Here is a 16,178-nt window from a genome sequence, read left to right on the forward strand (position 1 = left end):
GGTCTGAAAGAGCAGCTAGTGCTCTTAACCACTGAGCCATCTCTTCATCCCCAACAGTATTTCTCTGTAGCCCTTGCTGTTCTCAAACTCACGCTGTAGACCAGACTGTCCTCAAACTCACAGAGATATGACTGCCTCTGCCTCCCAAGTGCTGGGATTAAAGGTGAAGCCGTGCACCACCACTGCCTGGCAGAAATTTTTTTAATAAAATGGGACAGTGATTTAGATTTTAATAGTTAAAAAGCGGTGTATAAACTGGGCATCATACTGCAGGCTTATAATCCCCATTTCTTGAAAAGCTAAGATAGAAGGATTACAAATTCAAAGTTATCTTGGCCTTCAGATTGAGCTCAAGGCCAGCTTGGACAAACTTAAACTGTCTCGAGATGCAAAGTAGGGGTAGAGGGGGAAGATCTGAGGCTTAGCTGGTGGTAGAGCATTGTCCTAGTCTCCATGAGGCTCTGGGTTCAGTCCCAGCAAAATACAACACTCCACTTGTGTGTGCAGTTGATTCGGACATGTATGCCAGCTGTATTGTATATTCACAGCCTCAGATCTGAGGAGAAGGAGAACGCAGTGCCTGTGGTGGTGGTGGTGGTGGTCCTATTGACTTCTCTCTCCTCTCTGTCCCAGGAAGTCCCAGTGAGTGATGGGATAGAACTGCTGCAGATGGTTTTGAACTTTGAGATGAAGGATCCTCTCATCCTGTCCTGTGTCCTCACCAATGTTTCTGCACTCTTCCCATTTGTCACATACAAACCTGAGTTACTGCCCCACGTCTTCTCCAAGGTATAAGCCTTTCTTCTTTGCAAATTTTATTTTAAAATGTGAGTCACATTTTGTAACTGTTTGAAAGTATATGTTATAAATTGTTGAAGAGGCAGCCGTATGTGTTCATTTATTAGATGATTTTGCTTGGTGCTTCCTGTGGATCGGGCTCTATGCTAGTACCTTAGTGCTCAGGACCATTGTGGAGAAAGGCATCAACAGACACTGCATCTACCCATATGGTATTGCAGTGAGTAGGCTTTCTTGCTAGGAAACAGAAAGGAGAGCTAAGGAAGGTTTCCAAGTGTGTTAGATTGGTGGTGGGAATTGTGAGAGGCTGGGTAATTTTTCAGGTTTCTGTTCCAGTGCATTTGAAGTTAATGTAAAGCGTTAAAATTAAGGTAGCTCCCAATACGGCGATTGGAGTTTAGATGTCTAAACTTCATACCAAGACTGTAAGTGTAGGATTCTTGGAGTGCTGTTTAAGAACACTTGCTGTGCTTGCAAAGGGCCAGAGTTCAGTTCCCAGCACCCACGTGGTTGCTCACAACCTCTGCTCCAGTGCCAGAGACCCTTTAGACGCTTCTGCTGGTCTCAGGCACCAGGAAAGCATGTGATGTAGGCATACATGCAGACAAAACACTCACACATGTAAAATGAATAAATAAATGTAAAAAAGAAAGAAAAAAGGCTAGACATTTAACCATGGGAGACGGTCTGCGTATACACCTGGGAAGGGCCTAGCTCTAGCAGGGATCCAGTATCAGCGTTAGTGGAGCAGCAGTGCAGAGAGTAAGGAACCCCAGCCTGCCCATCCCAGGAGGAAGAGCTCACTCGGGAGAGGACACAATGCTGTGCACATGCCAGCCACACGAAGTTCACAGAGAGTTAGAGAAGTCCAGTGGCTTTCTTGAGTTGCCCTCAGGCGAGTGGCCTTCTACTGTGAAGGCTGAGGAAACACCCTCCCTGCTTCAGTGAAGGAGCGGAGGACCAGTCAAAATGGACTCGGGTGGTCTGTCTCTTGTTTAAAAATAGAAAAGAGGGCCGGGCGGTGGTGGCGCACGCCTTTAATCCCAGCACTCGGGAGGCAGAGGCAGGCGGATCTCTGTGAGTTTGAGACCAGCCTGGTCTACAAGAGCTAGTTCCAGGACAGGCTCCAAAACCACAGAGAAACCCTGTCTCGAAAAACCAAAAAAAAAAAAATAGAAAAGAGGGCTGGAGAGATGGCTCAGTGGTTAAGAGCATTGCCTGCTCTTCCAAAGGTCCTGAGTTCAATTCCCGGCAACCACATGGTGGCTCACAACCATCTGTAATGAGATCTGGTGCCTTCTTCTGGCCTGCAAACATACATACAGACAGAATATTGTATGCATAATAAATAAATAAACATTTAAAAAAAATAGAAAAGAGACATGTCGTTGGCCGATGACACAGACTGATGGGTCTGAGAATCCCCCCCTTCTGCTTTATAAATGTTGCAAAGGTCAAGATGGGGCTCCTGAGCCTCTTACAGAGATGTCTGAAAGAGTGGACTTCTGACGTCCATGGCACCAGTGGGAAGCTCCTCCTGCTGCCTCCACTGCCACCAGATTGATGCCAAGAATATGCTTGCAGTGTTTGTTGGGAATCCATGTTCTTTTAAAAACACAGGAGTGAACATTTATTTTCTTTTCCCCGCAGCTATTTTCATCTGTTACTTTTGAAACTGTTGGAGAAAGTAAGGTAAGACCATTTTTTCTGGGTTTTTTTTTGGCGGGGGGGGTCATTTCTTGAAGCAGGGTCTTACTGTGCGTCTCAGGCTGGCCTTAAACTCAGCCTTCCTGCCTCTGCCTCCCAGTGCTAGGATTACAGGCATGTGCCGCCATGCCCAGCAAAGTCGATTCATTAAATTATCGGATTCTAACTTACTGTAAGCTTAAGTGTGATACCTCATACTCATACTTAATCTTGGTTTTGTTTTTCTTTTTTTCTTTGGTGTATGGAAGGGTTAGCAAAACATGTAGTCATAAGGTGTTTTTCTGGAGGCATCTGGGACAAATCTGAACACAGGTTTATGGAGATCATGAATCTACTGACTGTCACTGCTTTCCAGCTACATTAATGAGTTGTATCGATATTTCTGCATTTGGGGACTGTCTCTCTAGGCCCCCAGGACCCGTGCAGTGAGAAATGTGAGGAGACATGCTTGTTCTTCCATCAACAAGATGTGTCGGGACTACCCTGATCTTGTTCTGGTAAGCGCTGCACCCTGGCTGTGTCACCACTGAGTCCTGTGTGGCTGGACCTTTTTGTAGATGGCTTGAGTTGGTGTGTTCTTCCTTTACCTAGGACCTTCCTAATGCTACGGCCCTTTAATCCAGTTCCATCCAACCGTTAAATGATTTTCATGCTACTTCATAACTGTAATTTTGCTACTGTTATGAATCATAATGTAAATATTTGATATGTAGGACATCTGATGTGTGATCCCCCAAGAGATCATGACCCACAGGTTGAGAACCACTGACCTAGTGATACAGCTTAAAATTTAATTGAATTAGCTCCTCAAGATAAATGGTTATTTTGTGTGTGTGAATGAGTGAGTTTACTCCTATAAATGAACACACTCTTACTCTGTGATGTTTTCAATTCCTATTGCAAGTGGTTGTCTGATTTTTGAGAAAATCCAGATGCAGATTTTAGCAATTTTTGTGGGGGTTCTTTAAAACGTTAACATTAGCCCACTTAGAAAAGTTACTTTGAAATTGCTTCTGAATGCATAGTAGCTGTTTCTATGTGTAGACAATAGATTGATTTTGATGAAGGTACAGTAACACTGATGTAGAAAAGCACCAGACACAACTACCTTTGGCCTGTCTCCTTACTGTTCAGACAGACAGACATTATAACAAATTACACAGCCTGATCTCCAGAGACTGTCTTGGTTTTCTGGCATTCTTGAGTGGCCCATCTCTCTGAAAGTCAGGCCTTTTTTCTTTGTGTTTGCAGCCCAATTTTGACATGCTTTATAGCCATGTGAAACAACTTCTCTCCAATGAGCTGCTCCTAACCCAGATGGAGAAGAGTGCCCTCATGGAAGCCCTGGTTCTCATTAGTAACCAATTTAAGAATTATGAGCGACAGAAGTTATTCTTAGAAGAGCTGATGGCACCAGTGGTCAACATCTGGCTCTCTGAAGAAATGTGCAGGTACAGGAGATCTTGGGGACCACTAACTTTGACTGCACTTGAGTAGAACTGGTCTATTTCCAAAGCTGTGCCAGAGTGAGGGAGGGGTGTAAGGATGCAGGGCTGTACCAGTCTGGGGAGGGTGTAAAGATGCGGAGCTGTGCCAGCATTAACATTAATGTCCTATCTGAAATGTGGCCTTGCTCATGGAGGTTTGGGGGGGAAGCAGTGGGCAGAGACAGAGCACGTAAAGTCATGCGGTGTGTGCCATGCAGCCTCAACACCTTTGGAGAAATAATCACAGTGATTGACCTGTGTTGTCCACATAGTAGAGAACCTGTTTGTCAACTTCTTAATTTATGCAAGATAAATATGTAAAAAAATGCAGTGATATTTGGAAGTGGAGATATTAACATAAACCTTCAGGTGGCAGCTTATAATTCATATGATTAAATTTCTCTCACTATAAAAACTGATGTTTGGTGTCTAACAATCTGTTAGCTTTTAAATTTGGTTTCTTGAGATAGGGTCTTCTGTAACCACAGGGCTCAGCATGACCTTCAGCTGCTGGTCCTTATTGTCTTCTTCCTTTCACGGGCTGGGATTGCACACCAGGGAAAGTCACATTTGCTCTATCTGCTGTTAGCTCTTGTGGAGGAAGTTGTCATGATACAGGGAAGCTGTGGCGCATGCAGGCCTTCAGTCCATTCTGGAGGGGAGGGGGACGAGAGAGGTGGCTCAGATATTAAAAGAGCATTTATTCCTCTTGGAGAGGGTCCATGTTCATCCATTTCCAAGCATCTACGTGGTGTCTCACAACCACCTGTAACTCCAGTCCCAAGGAATCCAGTACCTTTTCTGATCTCTGCAGTACCAGACACACTCGTACCCAGACATAGATGCAAACAAACACTCCAAGGAAAAAACTGGTTTTGGGGTTTGTTTTGTTTTGTTTGTTTTTGTTTTGTTTTTTGAATTATGATGTAGGGCTGGAGGGATGGCTCAGTGGTTATAAGAGCTTACTGCTTTTCTAGACAACCAGAGTTCAGTGCTAAACACCAAGTTGACTGTTCACAACTGTCTGTAACTAACTCCAGGGGACCCAATGGCCTCTTTTGGCCTCCACCTGCACAAATAGGCAAACAGATATACACTTAGCTAAAAATAAAGTAAATCTATATCTTAAAAAAAAATGATGTACTTTTCTTCTTCCCAACCTTCAGAGTGCTGACAGATATTGATGCCTTCATTGCCTATGTGGGTGCTGATGTGAAAGCCTGTGACCCAGCTGTGGAGGATCCATGTGGCGCAAATCGTGCCAGAGTAAGACTGCTGGGAATGGGAAGTCACATTGCCACGGGCAGGAGTAGGGTGTGGCCATTGACAAGTTCTCAGATTTGTTTTGTCTTTGCTGGTGAGAAACCCAGGATTTCCTCTTGCCCTAAGCTTCTCCTTTCTTTTCTTCTTTAGTCTTGAATTCTTGAGTTAGTTCTCACAACAGAGCAGATGGTCTTTTCTATGAAGTCATTATTTTGGCTTTAAGGATTCCTAAGTAGCTCGGAAGACTGGAGGTGTAATGAGGAAGTAGGTCAGAACTTGGTCGCAGGGTGAGTCCTCCCTGCTATTGCTCTCTGGCATGTGAAGTCCTAAGTGATGGCCTGAGGCTTTCCAGTGCATCGCACTCAGATCAACCTCTGCAGTGAAAGCCACAGGATCAGCCTGGCATGTGGGGTTGGGGGCTAGGGTGCAAGCTCTGGAGTCCCAGGTGGAAGGTCAAGTGGCCATTTCAACACACTGGTAGTAGAGCTCATCCAAGCCACCATGAGAGGGTCATTAACCCTGGAAGGACGTCCTGATGAGAAGGAAGCTTCCAGAGCTACCAGGGTCCCAAAGTGGCAGTGAAAAGACCCCTCTTGAACTGGACCATAAAGAAAAGAAAGGAATCTTGCCGGGGTGGGAGACACAGGCTTCTTCCTCTCTCTGCCTCTCTTGCTGTGCTGTCACCATGAGTACATAATGCTTTGCCTCTCACTCCCTGCTGTTTCCCATTTTTCTCTGTAGATAACCTTTTGTGTGCATGGCATTCTCGGGGTTTTGAGACGAACTAGCTGGCCTTCCGACCTAGAAGAGGCCAGAGCTGGGGGTTTTTTGGTGGGTTACACACCTAGTGGAAATCCGATCTTCCGTAACCCCTGCACAGAGCAGATCCTGAGACTTCTTGACAATTTGCTTGCCCTTGTAAGGTGAGTCAGAATATTTTGTATTTATTTTAACCCCACGAATCTCAAAATTTTAATCTTTATATCTGATCAAAGTGGTGATACTGAGTTAGGTTCTGGTTCTTTTGAGAGAGGAGCTTTCTTTATAAAGACAGCTATCCTCTCTCTCTGTGGAAGGTGTACTCTTTAGATGTACACGATTGAAATAATCCCAGAATAGTGCTTTCTGATTGTGTTTTCTTGTTGTTTTTGGTTTAGTTTTTAGAGACAGGTTTTCTCTGTGTATCTCTAGCTATCCTGGAATTTGCTCTGTAGTCCAGGCTGGCCTCAAGATCTGCCTGCCTCTGCCTCCTGAGTGCTAGGATTAAACAAATGTGCCACAGCCACTCAGCTTATTTTATCATTTTTTGAAAATAGTGTTTGGGGTTTTGTTTTGTTTGTTGGCTTGCTGTCATTTTGATGGTACTGCTGGGGCTAAACTGAGCCTTATGTATTCAAGGCAGCAGGATACCGCTGAGGTACTCCTAACCCTTTTCTCTGCCTCTTCATTGTGCATGCCTACTTTTAAGGTTATTTAAAATTTTACCAGTAAGGGAATGGCTTGTTGGGAATAGAATAGTTTATTTCTGTAATGTTTCTCCAGGGCATGTCCATGGGCACCAATGTGAATTCCTCACCAATGACTGAATACTGGTAGGCCAAGCATCCACTGGTTCAGCTAGCCATGGGAACGCAAGCTGTCTTTCCCCTTTGAGCTGTGCTTCACTGTGAGACCAGCAGAATTAGGGACCCCTCCAGTTTTCGAATTTTAACAAGATAATGGGGAGTTTTTCTTTTTTTATTCATTTTTTATTGATATTTATTGAGCTCTACATTTTTCTCTGCTCCCCTCCCTGTCTATCTTCCTCCTTCAACCCTCCCCCAAGGTCCCTATGTTCCCAATTTTCTCAGGAGATCTTGTCTTTTTCTACTTTCTATTTCTCATGTAGATTAGACCTATGTAAGTCTCTCTTAGTGTTGTTGTCTAAATTCTCTGGGATTGTGGATTGTAGGCTGGCTTTCTTTGCTCTATGTTTAAAAACCACTTATGAGTGAGTATATGTGATAATTGTCTTTCTGTATCTGTCTTATCTCATTCAAAATAATGTTTTCTAGCTCCATCCATTTTCCTGAAAAATTGAAGCTGTCGTTATTATTTTCTGCTGTGTAGTACTCCATTGTGTAAATGTACCACATTTTCCTCATCCATTCTTCGGTCAAGGGGCATTTAAGGTGTTTCAGTGTTCTGTCTGTGACAAACAGAGCCGCTATGAACATAGTTGAGCACATGTCCTTGTGGTACAATTGAGCATCCTTCGGATATATACCCAAAAGTGGTATTACTGGGTCTTGAGGAAGGTTGTTTCTTAATTTTCTGAGAAATCGCCACACTGACATCCAAAGGGACTGTACCAGCTTGCATTCCCACCAGCAATGCAGAAGTGTTCCCTTTTCCCCCACAACCTCTCCAGCATAAGTTGTCATCAGTGTTTTTGATCTTGGCCAATCTTACAGGTGTAAGATGGAATCTCAGAGTTGTTTTGATTTGCATTTCTCTGATGACTAAGGATGTTGAATATTTCCTTATCGCTCCAAAAAGGCAATAGTGGGAAACGGACTAGTGATGTAATTAGTGCGCAGGAGGTGTGTCCTGTCCACAGTCCTTGTCCCTTAGCAACAGTCATTCTGATGGGGAGCATGTTTGGATTTGTTCCTCTAGAAGCTCTAGTGACTTTTGCCAGGTCTGTGCTCCATACATAGAGACAGGAAGTGAAAAGATGGGTCATATTACTCTGTGTCCTGTTCTTTGCACAGACAGTGTCACTGGCATTTCTCTCATCCAGTACCACTGAAAACTGGTGGTGTCAAGCACCATCTCGAGTCCGGTAGGATTTGGTTTTGAGTCACTCGCTATCTCAGCGTTTGCTGTGTCTTTAGGCCCTGGGGATTGTACACTGTAGTTAGCGGCTTCAAGGACGCACATTTCTCGGGGGATACCTAAAGGTTTGTTTCCTTTCTCCTGCTATGAGTAATGCTGATGGGAAATTTATTGGAAAGACTAACTATATGTTTCCACAACATCCTTACTTTTTTTCAGAACCCACAATACTTTATACACACCAGAAATGATAGCCAAAATGGCAGAGCCTTTCACCAAAGTTTTGGATATACTTGAATCTGAAAAAACAGCAATATTAGGTAAGAAGGTTTTGCCTCCTTGCTGTGTTCATCCTAACCTCCTCTGACCGACCATCTGTCCAGAAATGTATTTGTGGAGCTCCTGGAGGTCCTAAAAGAGCCCATGTGTCATCACTCTTCTTCATCTTAACTATGAGAGTCTTCTGAGCTGCTTTCCCCCTAATTATTCCTGCCATCTCACAAAAACAACATGGAGACAACTTATTAATTATAAAAGCTCAGCCTATAGTTTAGGCTTGTCCCAGTATCTCTTAGAACTTAAATTAATCTATATTAATGCACGTTTTGTCTCGTGTGTTTTTACCTCTCTTCCATCTTGTACCTTTGGGAAATTGGTTATTGATGAACCAGTAGAAACTAACTATGTCTGATGCAAGAGGAGATACTTGGTTGGGAATATAGCTTAACTAGCATGTGCCTGGCCCTGGGTCTAGTCCCCATTTAGGAAAGGTTGGCACGGAGGGAAAGGACTAACACCTTCCCACCGAGAACTCTTAGTATTCCTCCGAGACTGAATGGTCAGCTGCTTTGGAATACAGTACACATGTTCACAGACATAGACATGTGGTTGTTGGACCTTTTTTTTGGTAGGATTGCCTCAGCCTCTCTTGGAAGTCAACGAACACCCTGTCTACAAAAGTACTTTGGAAAGAATGCAGCGTTTCTTTGGCATCCTCTATGAAAACTGGTAAGGACCTATCTCTGCTGCTCCATGCTTCCTTGGTAGGAATGGCAACACAGAGACTTTGGATCAGAATTGTAGTGTAGAGGTGAGGTAAGGCAAGTTGGTAGCAGCGTTAAGTCCACGGGAACAACCTGCCTTCCTGCATTAGATATTAATTGTTGCATGCACCTCACAGTCCTAGCCATGACTTCAGATTTATGCCCACTGTGTATTTCTAGTGCATAATGATGAGGCTCAAGAGTTAGAGAAGCGGGATTCCATCTGCTCTGGCTCCTTAATGCTGTAGTCTGTAAGAAACAGTCATAGCAGTATTCACAGGCCATAGGAATATCCATATTTCTCATAGAACAGTGAGAAGCGTCTAGCCAGGTCTTTGTCTTTGGGTCTTGGTTGTGGGGTTTAGTGATACTTGGCTCCGTCCAGATTGTATTCAGAGCTGTAGCCTCAGTTAACCAAATATTAAAGACTTGTTGATAAATGAGCACAGCCGTCAGTGTGATCTTTGCCTTACAGTTACCACATCCTGGGGAAGGCAGGTCCTTCCATGCAGCAGGATTTCTACACTGTAGAGGACCTTGCTACACAGCTCCTTGGTTCAGCCTTCGTCAACTTGAACAATATTCCTGACTTCCGGCTCAAATCTATGCTTCATATCCTTGAAATGACCCTAAGAAACCCAGAAGGTCAGAAAATTAGAGATGGGACAGAGGGAAAGAAAGCTTAATGCAAGGAACAGGTGGGACTGTGCACTTCGGTACATCCTGACCTCTTTACAGAGAAGGGCTCAGATAGATAAATAGCAGGGGACAGGCAGATAGGTCAGGGTGAAGACAAGGTATCTTATAAAACCCTATGAGCTTTTCTCTGGCTATAGATTATTGTCTACCTACTTCTTAGAAATGTAAAAGTTTAACCAAGCTGTGGTGGCGCACACCCTTAATCCCAACACTTAGGAGCAGAGGCAGGAGGATCTCTGGTAGTTCGAGGCCATCCTGGCCTAGAGAGTGAGTGCTAGGACAGGCTTCAATGGTACACAGAGAAACCCTGTCTCAAAAAAATCAAAGAAGAGAGAGAGTGTGTGTGTGTGTGTGTGTGTGTATTTTCTAATTTATTTCTTTTTCTACATTTTGCTTGGTGCTTCCTTTCTTGATTGATTTGGTTTTTTTTAATATGTGAAGTCTAGGCTAGCCCTAAACATGCCTTTACCTCCTGAATGCTGGGGTTCTGGGCATGCCCCACCAGCTGGCTTTTGTTTTGTATTTATTTCCTTTGGGGTTTTGAGACAGGGTATCTGTAGCCTTGGCCAGGTTCTGCCACCTGAGTGCTGGGCACTATCACACTTGGCTTCTGATTTTTGTTTTAAGCGATAATCTCACTGTCCTCCAGGCTAACCTGAGACTCCTGGGCACAGTGACCCTTACGCCTTAGCCTCCTTTAGCTGGAACTACAGGCAAATGTCTATACACCCAGCTACGTGCTTTCTTTTGAGAGGAACACTCAAGACCTCATCATCTTTCAGACCTTTTACATGAGGGTGTCTTTAATTCTACTCTTTAGCAACCCAGGGCAGTAATGTTTAGATAAATAAGAAGGCGGTTAAGCTAAGAATACAAAAGAATTGAGTATATGTACAGCTTATGATTCTAGGACAAAGAGGGGTGTTGATATACTTGAGTCTGAAAAAACAGCAACGTTAGGTAAGAAGGATCATCCTAACCTCCTGTGACTGCCTGTCAGGAAAGGTCCTTGTGGATGAGGGGACCATCACGGGATGTTGGTTTTGTCTTGAAAGCCCTATAGTAGACTGCCCAGGAGCATAGCCTATTGGCTGGAAAGCGAAGTGTCTACTTATGTGCTAAAACTTAACTCATGGCAGCACGTGTCTTTGTGAAGCCCCTCGTGCTCTTCTGCCCCCCAGAACAGTATGAGACCCTGATCGCTCCCATCCTTGGACCTCTCTTCACCTACTTCCACATGGTAAGTGAGTCAGGGAAGCGGGACAAAAATACTCTTAAATATGTGGTCCAGACTGGGGAGATGTTCTCCATAGTGCCCACAGCTATAAGGATATAAGTTTAGATCGCCAGAACACACATGAAAGCCTGATGTGGTGCCACACATCTGTAACCTCAGCACCGGGAAGGAGAGAGATGGGTGGCACCCTGGAGCTCTTTTGCCAAGGAGACTATGTTAATAAGTCCAGGTTCAGGGAGATCACACTCAGAAAGTAAGGCGGGCAGTGATAGGCGAAAGACATCTGACATCGATCTCCAGCCTCTACACATATGTGCAGACACTCCACACCAAACAGCCACATATACCAAATACACAGAGATGGATGCCTGCTCTTGAATCTTTGCCTGAGAAGACCCTGAAAGTTTGTCACAGCCCTGCCCTTCTGGCTGTACAGCACCATCCCAGGAGGTTACTGCTGCTGTGGGTTAAACAGCCCCAAAGAACTCAGCATCGTTGCTGTGGGCTGCCTTCAAGTGTAAATTCTGCTCCCATCTTGCTGCAAGTAGAAGTGATCAAGGAACTGTTTCCCCTGGGTCTGTCCTTGGCTCTGGAATGAGGCAACAGTCTAGCTCAACAGAGAACACTTGTGCCCAGAGAGACCCAAAACTTCTGAAAGTATCATTAATCTAAGAGATATGGGGCATGTGTCCATGTCATTAGTGGATTAAGGTTATAGAAACTAAATCTTTGTTCCATTGTATTTGGTGGTCCGCTAGGGCTAGGGGGAGAATAAATGACCAGGGAGGTGTCTGACATATCCCTGACTACCTTGTATTGACAGTAAATGACCAATATTGAATTCTTCAACATTTCTGAACACAGAAACTGATGTTCATGATCAAGAATTAAACTCTTTCCTATTTTGATCATACTAGAAGGTATTGCTAAGTTAATTCAAGTTCCTATTTATTTTAGATTCCTTTTTAATATTTGGGCTTTGGTACAATAAAGTTTATAGTTTAGAAAGTGTCTCTAAGTTAATACAAGGAATTTCTTTCTTGACAATTAGTTCTGCCTAAAGTAAACCTTAACAGCTATGTATAGATCCTTATACCTATAATCCCAGCACTAAGAAAGCTGATAGATAGGAGGATAATCACTCACAAGTTTAAGACCAGCCTGGGATTTATAGTGAGTTCTAGGCCAACCTAGGCTAGAGAGTAAGAGCCTCTTAAAAAAAAAAAAATTAGAAGTAGGCTATGTGCTAGCCTCTCTCCATCTTAGCACTTCCTCCTTTTTCTCCAGAGACTTTCCCAGAAGTGGCACGTCATCAACCAGAGGAGTGTGCTGTGGTAAGGAGTGCCCACTCCTTGGCGGGTGAGCCAGCAGCCAGCTTTGGGAGGGTAGAGGAAGAAGGGGTGGGCTGGGTTTCGACTAGCCTAGGACTAAAATAGCAGTGGTATAGTCATTCCAAGCTTGCATGGGATGGTTTGTGTCTGGACAGGCTGTTACCAGTGAGTGACCTGATGTTGAGATTAAGCTTTTCTTCCCCTTACCTACTCTGGATTTTGATCCTGAGCCCTCCATCCAACCAAGCAGAGTCACAAGAGATAATGTCCCTCAGTGGACTACTGTCCACCTCTGATGGACCTTTAGAATACAGATCTGGGTAGAGCCAGAAGAGGGATGACCTGGGGCAGGTGCTGGTGAGTGAGGTCACTACTTTCCTTGTTCTTGCTCCCTTTGCTCTCCCATGGAACTTGCCTTTTGGTTCTCGGCAGTGGAGAGGATGAGATTGCAGAGGACAACCCTGAGTCTCAAGAAATGCTGGAGGAACAACTGGTGAGGATGTTAACCCGAGAAGTCATGGACCTAATCAGTAAGTGGCATGTGGGGGTCGGGAATTCACTCAGCCACCCCACATGGGCTAGGCTGTGGTAGAGGTTCACACTGACAAGCAGAAGTTAGTAGTTCTTAAGTCAGTTTATGAGTTGTAAACTAAATTGTGCCATATAAGAAGACATGGATCCAAAACAGGAACTTGAATTAATGTTTGCAGTAACTTTCTAGCTTGATCAAGATAGCTATAAGTTCAGTTCTTAGACATGAACATCAATTTTCTGTTTTCAGAAACGTTGAAGAATTCAATATTAGTCATTTATTCCCAAAGTCATTAAGGATGTGTTAGTCACCTTCCCTGGTCATTTATTCTCAGAGGAGTCTGACTGGAAGAGGGACCCACAGTCTGGTTGGGGTCCTCTCAGAATACTTCCTTCTAATGGTGAAGCTGATTTATTCCTTGTAGAAGTGGCCTGAGATCAGTTGGAGAGGTGACTGTCATCCGTGGGTGGATGCCTTCTTCTGGTCTAGTAACTGTGCTCTCTTCCAGCGGCCTGCTGTGTGTCAAAGAAGACTGCTGAGCACAGTGCTGCTCCCACTGTGGATGGAGATGGTGAGTCATCTGTGGCTCCCCTCTGGAGAAAGAGCTGGGATATATCTAGCTGTAGTCTATGCTGTTTCCTCTATCCAGGATAGACATGACTCTAAGCTCTTGCTCATTAAGTCTCTGCTCAAATGTCTCCTCCAAGAGGCCTTCATGTCTAATCTGCCGAACCTCACATGCCCAAACCCTGTGTAATCTCTTCCTGTTTATTTCAGCTACCTGAATTCCTTTATTAAATTCATTTATTCATTATTATTATTATTATTGTCTCCCTCACTATGTAGGCTGCCAGGGAAGGGACTGTGCTGTTCCTTTTATACTCCTGTAACAGAACCCATGCCTGTTAGCATGGACTCACATATGAAATATCCTAGTATCTCCTGCAGTGCTCTGGGTACCATCATATGTGAGTGTGTCACATCTGAGCTTCAGCAGCCTTCCTGGGGCAGGGAGGGCTATGTAGCACTGCTCAGGACCAGTCAGCTGAGGACACTCCCATTGGGTATTCCTCTGCTGTGAAAGAATGAAGCTTAATAATAGCCTGCATTGCTTACAGATGAAGAGATGATGGCCACTGAAGTAACCCCTTCATCTGTGGCAGAGCTCACAGACCTGGGCAAATGCCTGATGAAGCACGAGGTGGGTAGAGGGGACAGATAGTACCGTTTCTCCTGGTCCAGATTCCACTTTCTTGCTCTGGGCAGATGTTCTCGGTAAAATGCAGGCGCACTGTTACAGAAACCTGGTGTTTAGCCTCTGTAGGACTGAGCTTTTGCCTGTTCTCTCCCCTCCCACCCCCCGTTTTTGTTTTTTTGTTTTTTTTTTTTTTAAGAGACAGAGTCTCACTTGCATAACTCTGGCTAGCCTGGAACTCACAGCCCAGGTTGACTGCTGGTACTACAGGCCCAACTTGATGTATAATGCAATCAGATGAAAAATATTTATTTCCCATTTTTATCTTTCTTCCTTCTTGTTCAGGATATTTGCACAGCACTGTTAATTACAGCATTTAGTTCTCTGACCTGGAAGGATACTCTGTCTTGCCAGAGGGCAACCACACAGCTCTGCTGGCCTCTCCTCAAACAGGTATGCTTGTTCATTGTTTTGGGGATGGGTTTGTTTTGGGGGGATGGTGGGAGACATACCTAGGGCTACAAGCATGCTAGGCAAGCACTTTATTGCTGGACTACATCCCTAAGTCTTTTTTTTTTTTCATTTTTTTTTTATTGAGAAAAGGAGAAAAAAAAAAACAAGTTTCCACCTCCTCCCAGCCTCCCATTTCCCTCCCCCTCCTCCCACCCTCCTCCTCCTCCTCCCTCTCCTCTCCCCCTCCCTCTCCAGTCCAAAGAGCAGTCAGGGTTCCCTGCCCTGTGGTAAGTCCTAGGTCCTCCCCTCTCCGTCCATTCCTAGGAAGGTGAACATCCAAACTGGCTAGGCTCCCACAAAGCCACCCACTGAGACAGTGGAGCTGATCTATTGGGAGCTCACCAAGGCCAGCTGGACTGTGACTGAAAAAGCATGGGATAAAACTGGACTCTCTGAGCATGGCGAACAATGAGGGCTGATGAGAAGCCAAGGACAATGGCACGGGGTTTTGAACCTACGTAATGTGCTGGCTTTGTGGAAGTCCTTTTTCTTTTGAGACAATGGTCTGACTAAATTTCCCAAGCTAGCCTTGAACCCCAGGGAGGCTTTGACATCTTGCCGGCCTGTCTCATCCTTCGGAGTAGCTGAGGCTACAGACCTAGATCCTACCAGTTACTTTTGTATTGCTGTGACCAAGTTCACCTAATATAGACTGGAAGGAGGGTTTATTTTTACTCCATTTCAGGGAGATTTCAATCTATGGTGGGTAAAGCGTGGCTAAGTTCACTGTGCCAAGAGCCGCAGTGATAGCTACCCACATCTTAGACAGGAAGCTGAGAGCACAGGTTTTGACCAGGGGCAATCATAGCCTTGTGACCTACTTCTGCCAGTCAGGCCCCCAACTTCTAAAGGCTCCACTGCCTTCAAAATATCAAGAGATTGAGTATTCAGAACAAGATAGAGGCTCGTTCATTACCACCCCTTCTCCTTGCCTCAGAAAATTTAAGTCAGGCTTGTAGAGTAAGTCAGTTGGAAGAACTGGGAGGTGGGCCCTTGAGGCTCCCGTGGCTCCTGAGCACAGCTGTCTTCCCAGGTGATGTCTGGGACCCTGCTCGCAGATGCTGTCACATGGCTTTTCACCAGTGTGCTGAAAGGGTTACAGATGCATGGGCAGCACGATGGGTGCATGGCTTCCCTGGTCCACTTGGCCTTCCAGATATACGAGACACTGGTAAGTGGAGAGGGCATCAGGGCAGGATGGCTGGCAGTCTAGCCGCTTCACTTACCCTACCTCCCAGGACCTCGAGCATCTACCATACTGCTTGTGCTGCCCGAGAGGTGGGTGTGGTGTGCAGTGGGGAAGCTGACAGGCCAGGCCTACATCCATTGAGTTTATCCCCCACTTACCCAGCGCCCCAGGTATCTAGAGATAAGAGCAGTGATGGAGCAGATCCCTGAAATACACAAGGAGTCCCTGGACCAATTTGACTGCAAGCTTTTAAACCCCTCTCTTCAAAAAACGGCTGATAAACGCCGGAAGGACCACTTCAAACGTCTCATTGCTGGCTGCATTGGAGTAAGTCATACATCCCTGTTATGGCTCCCAGCCCCACACA

The 16,178-nt window shown here is 45.0% G+C and overlaps 1 protein-coding gene across 1 annotated transcript in view; it reads left to right on the forward strand.

Moving 5' to 3' along the window:
- Window positions 1-16,178, forward strand: part of Xpo5 (exportin 5) — a 39,325-nt gene that overhangs the window by 21,196 nt on the left and 1,951 nt on the right. The window contains exons 15-31 of the mRNA XM_041655334.1: window positions 634-789; window positions 2,449-2,490; window positions 2,913-3,002; window positions 3,757-3,956; window positions 5,159-5,258; window positions 5,997-6,178; window positions 8,292-8,392; window positions 8,984-9,080; window positions 9,591-9,727; window positions 10,957-11,054; window positions 12,339-12,385; window positions 12,815-12,912; window positions 13,423-13,485; window positions 14,033-14,115; window positions 14,455-14,562; window positions 15,656-15,793; window positions 15,974-16,138. Coding sequence (XP_041511268.1) covers window positions 634-789; window positions 2,449-2,490; window positions 2,913-3,002; window positions 3,757-3,956; window positions 5,159-5,258; window positions 5,997-6,178; window positions 8,292-8,392; window positions 8,984-9,080; window positions 9,591-9,727; window positions 10,957-11,054; window positions 12,339-12,385; window positions 12,815-12,912; window positions 13,423-13,485; window positions 14,033-14,115; window positions 14,455-14,562; window positions 15,656-15,793; window positions 15,974-16,138 — 1,905 coding nt within the window. The remainder of the gene's footprint in view (window positions 1-633; window positions 790-2,448; window positions 2,491-2,912; window positions 3,003-3,756; window positions 3,957-5,158; window positions 5,259-5,996; window positions 6,179-8,291; window positions 8,393-8,983; window positions 9,081-9,590; window positions 9,728-10,956; window positions 11,055-12,338; window positions 12,386-12,814; window positions 12,913-13,422; window positions 13,486-14,032; window positions 14,116-14,454; window positions 14,563-15,655; window positions 15,794-15,973; window positions 16,139-16,178) is intronic.

This window comes from Microtus oregoni, unplaced genomic scaffold (assembly GCF_018167655.1).
Source record: "Microtus oregoni isolate MIOR12 unplaced genomic scaffold, Mior012 000007F_ref0000211, whole genome shotgun sequence".
In the NCBI taxonomy this organism is placed as follows: domain Eukaryota; kingdom Metazoa; phylum Chordata; class Mammalia; order Rodentia; family Cricetidae; genus Microtus; species Microtus oregoni.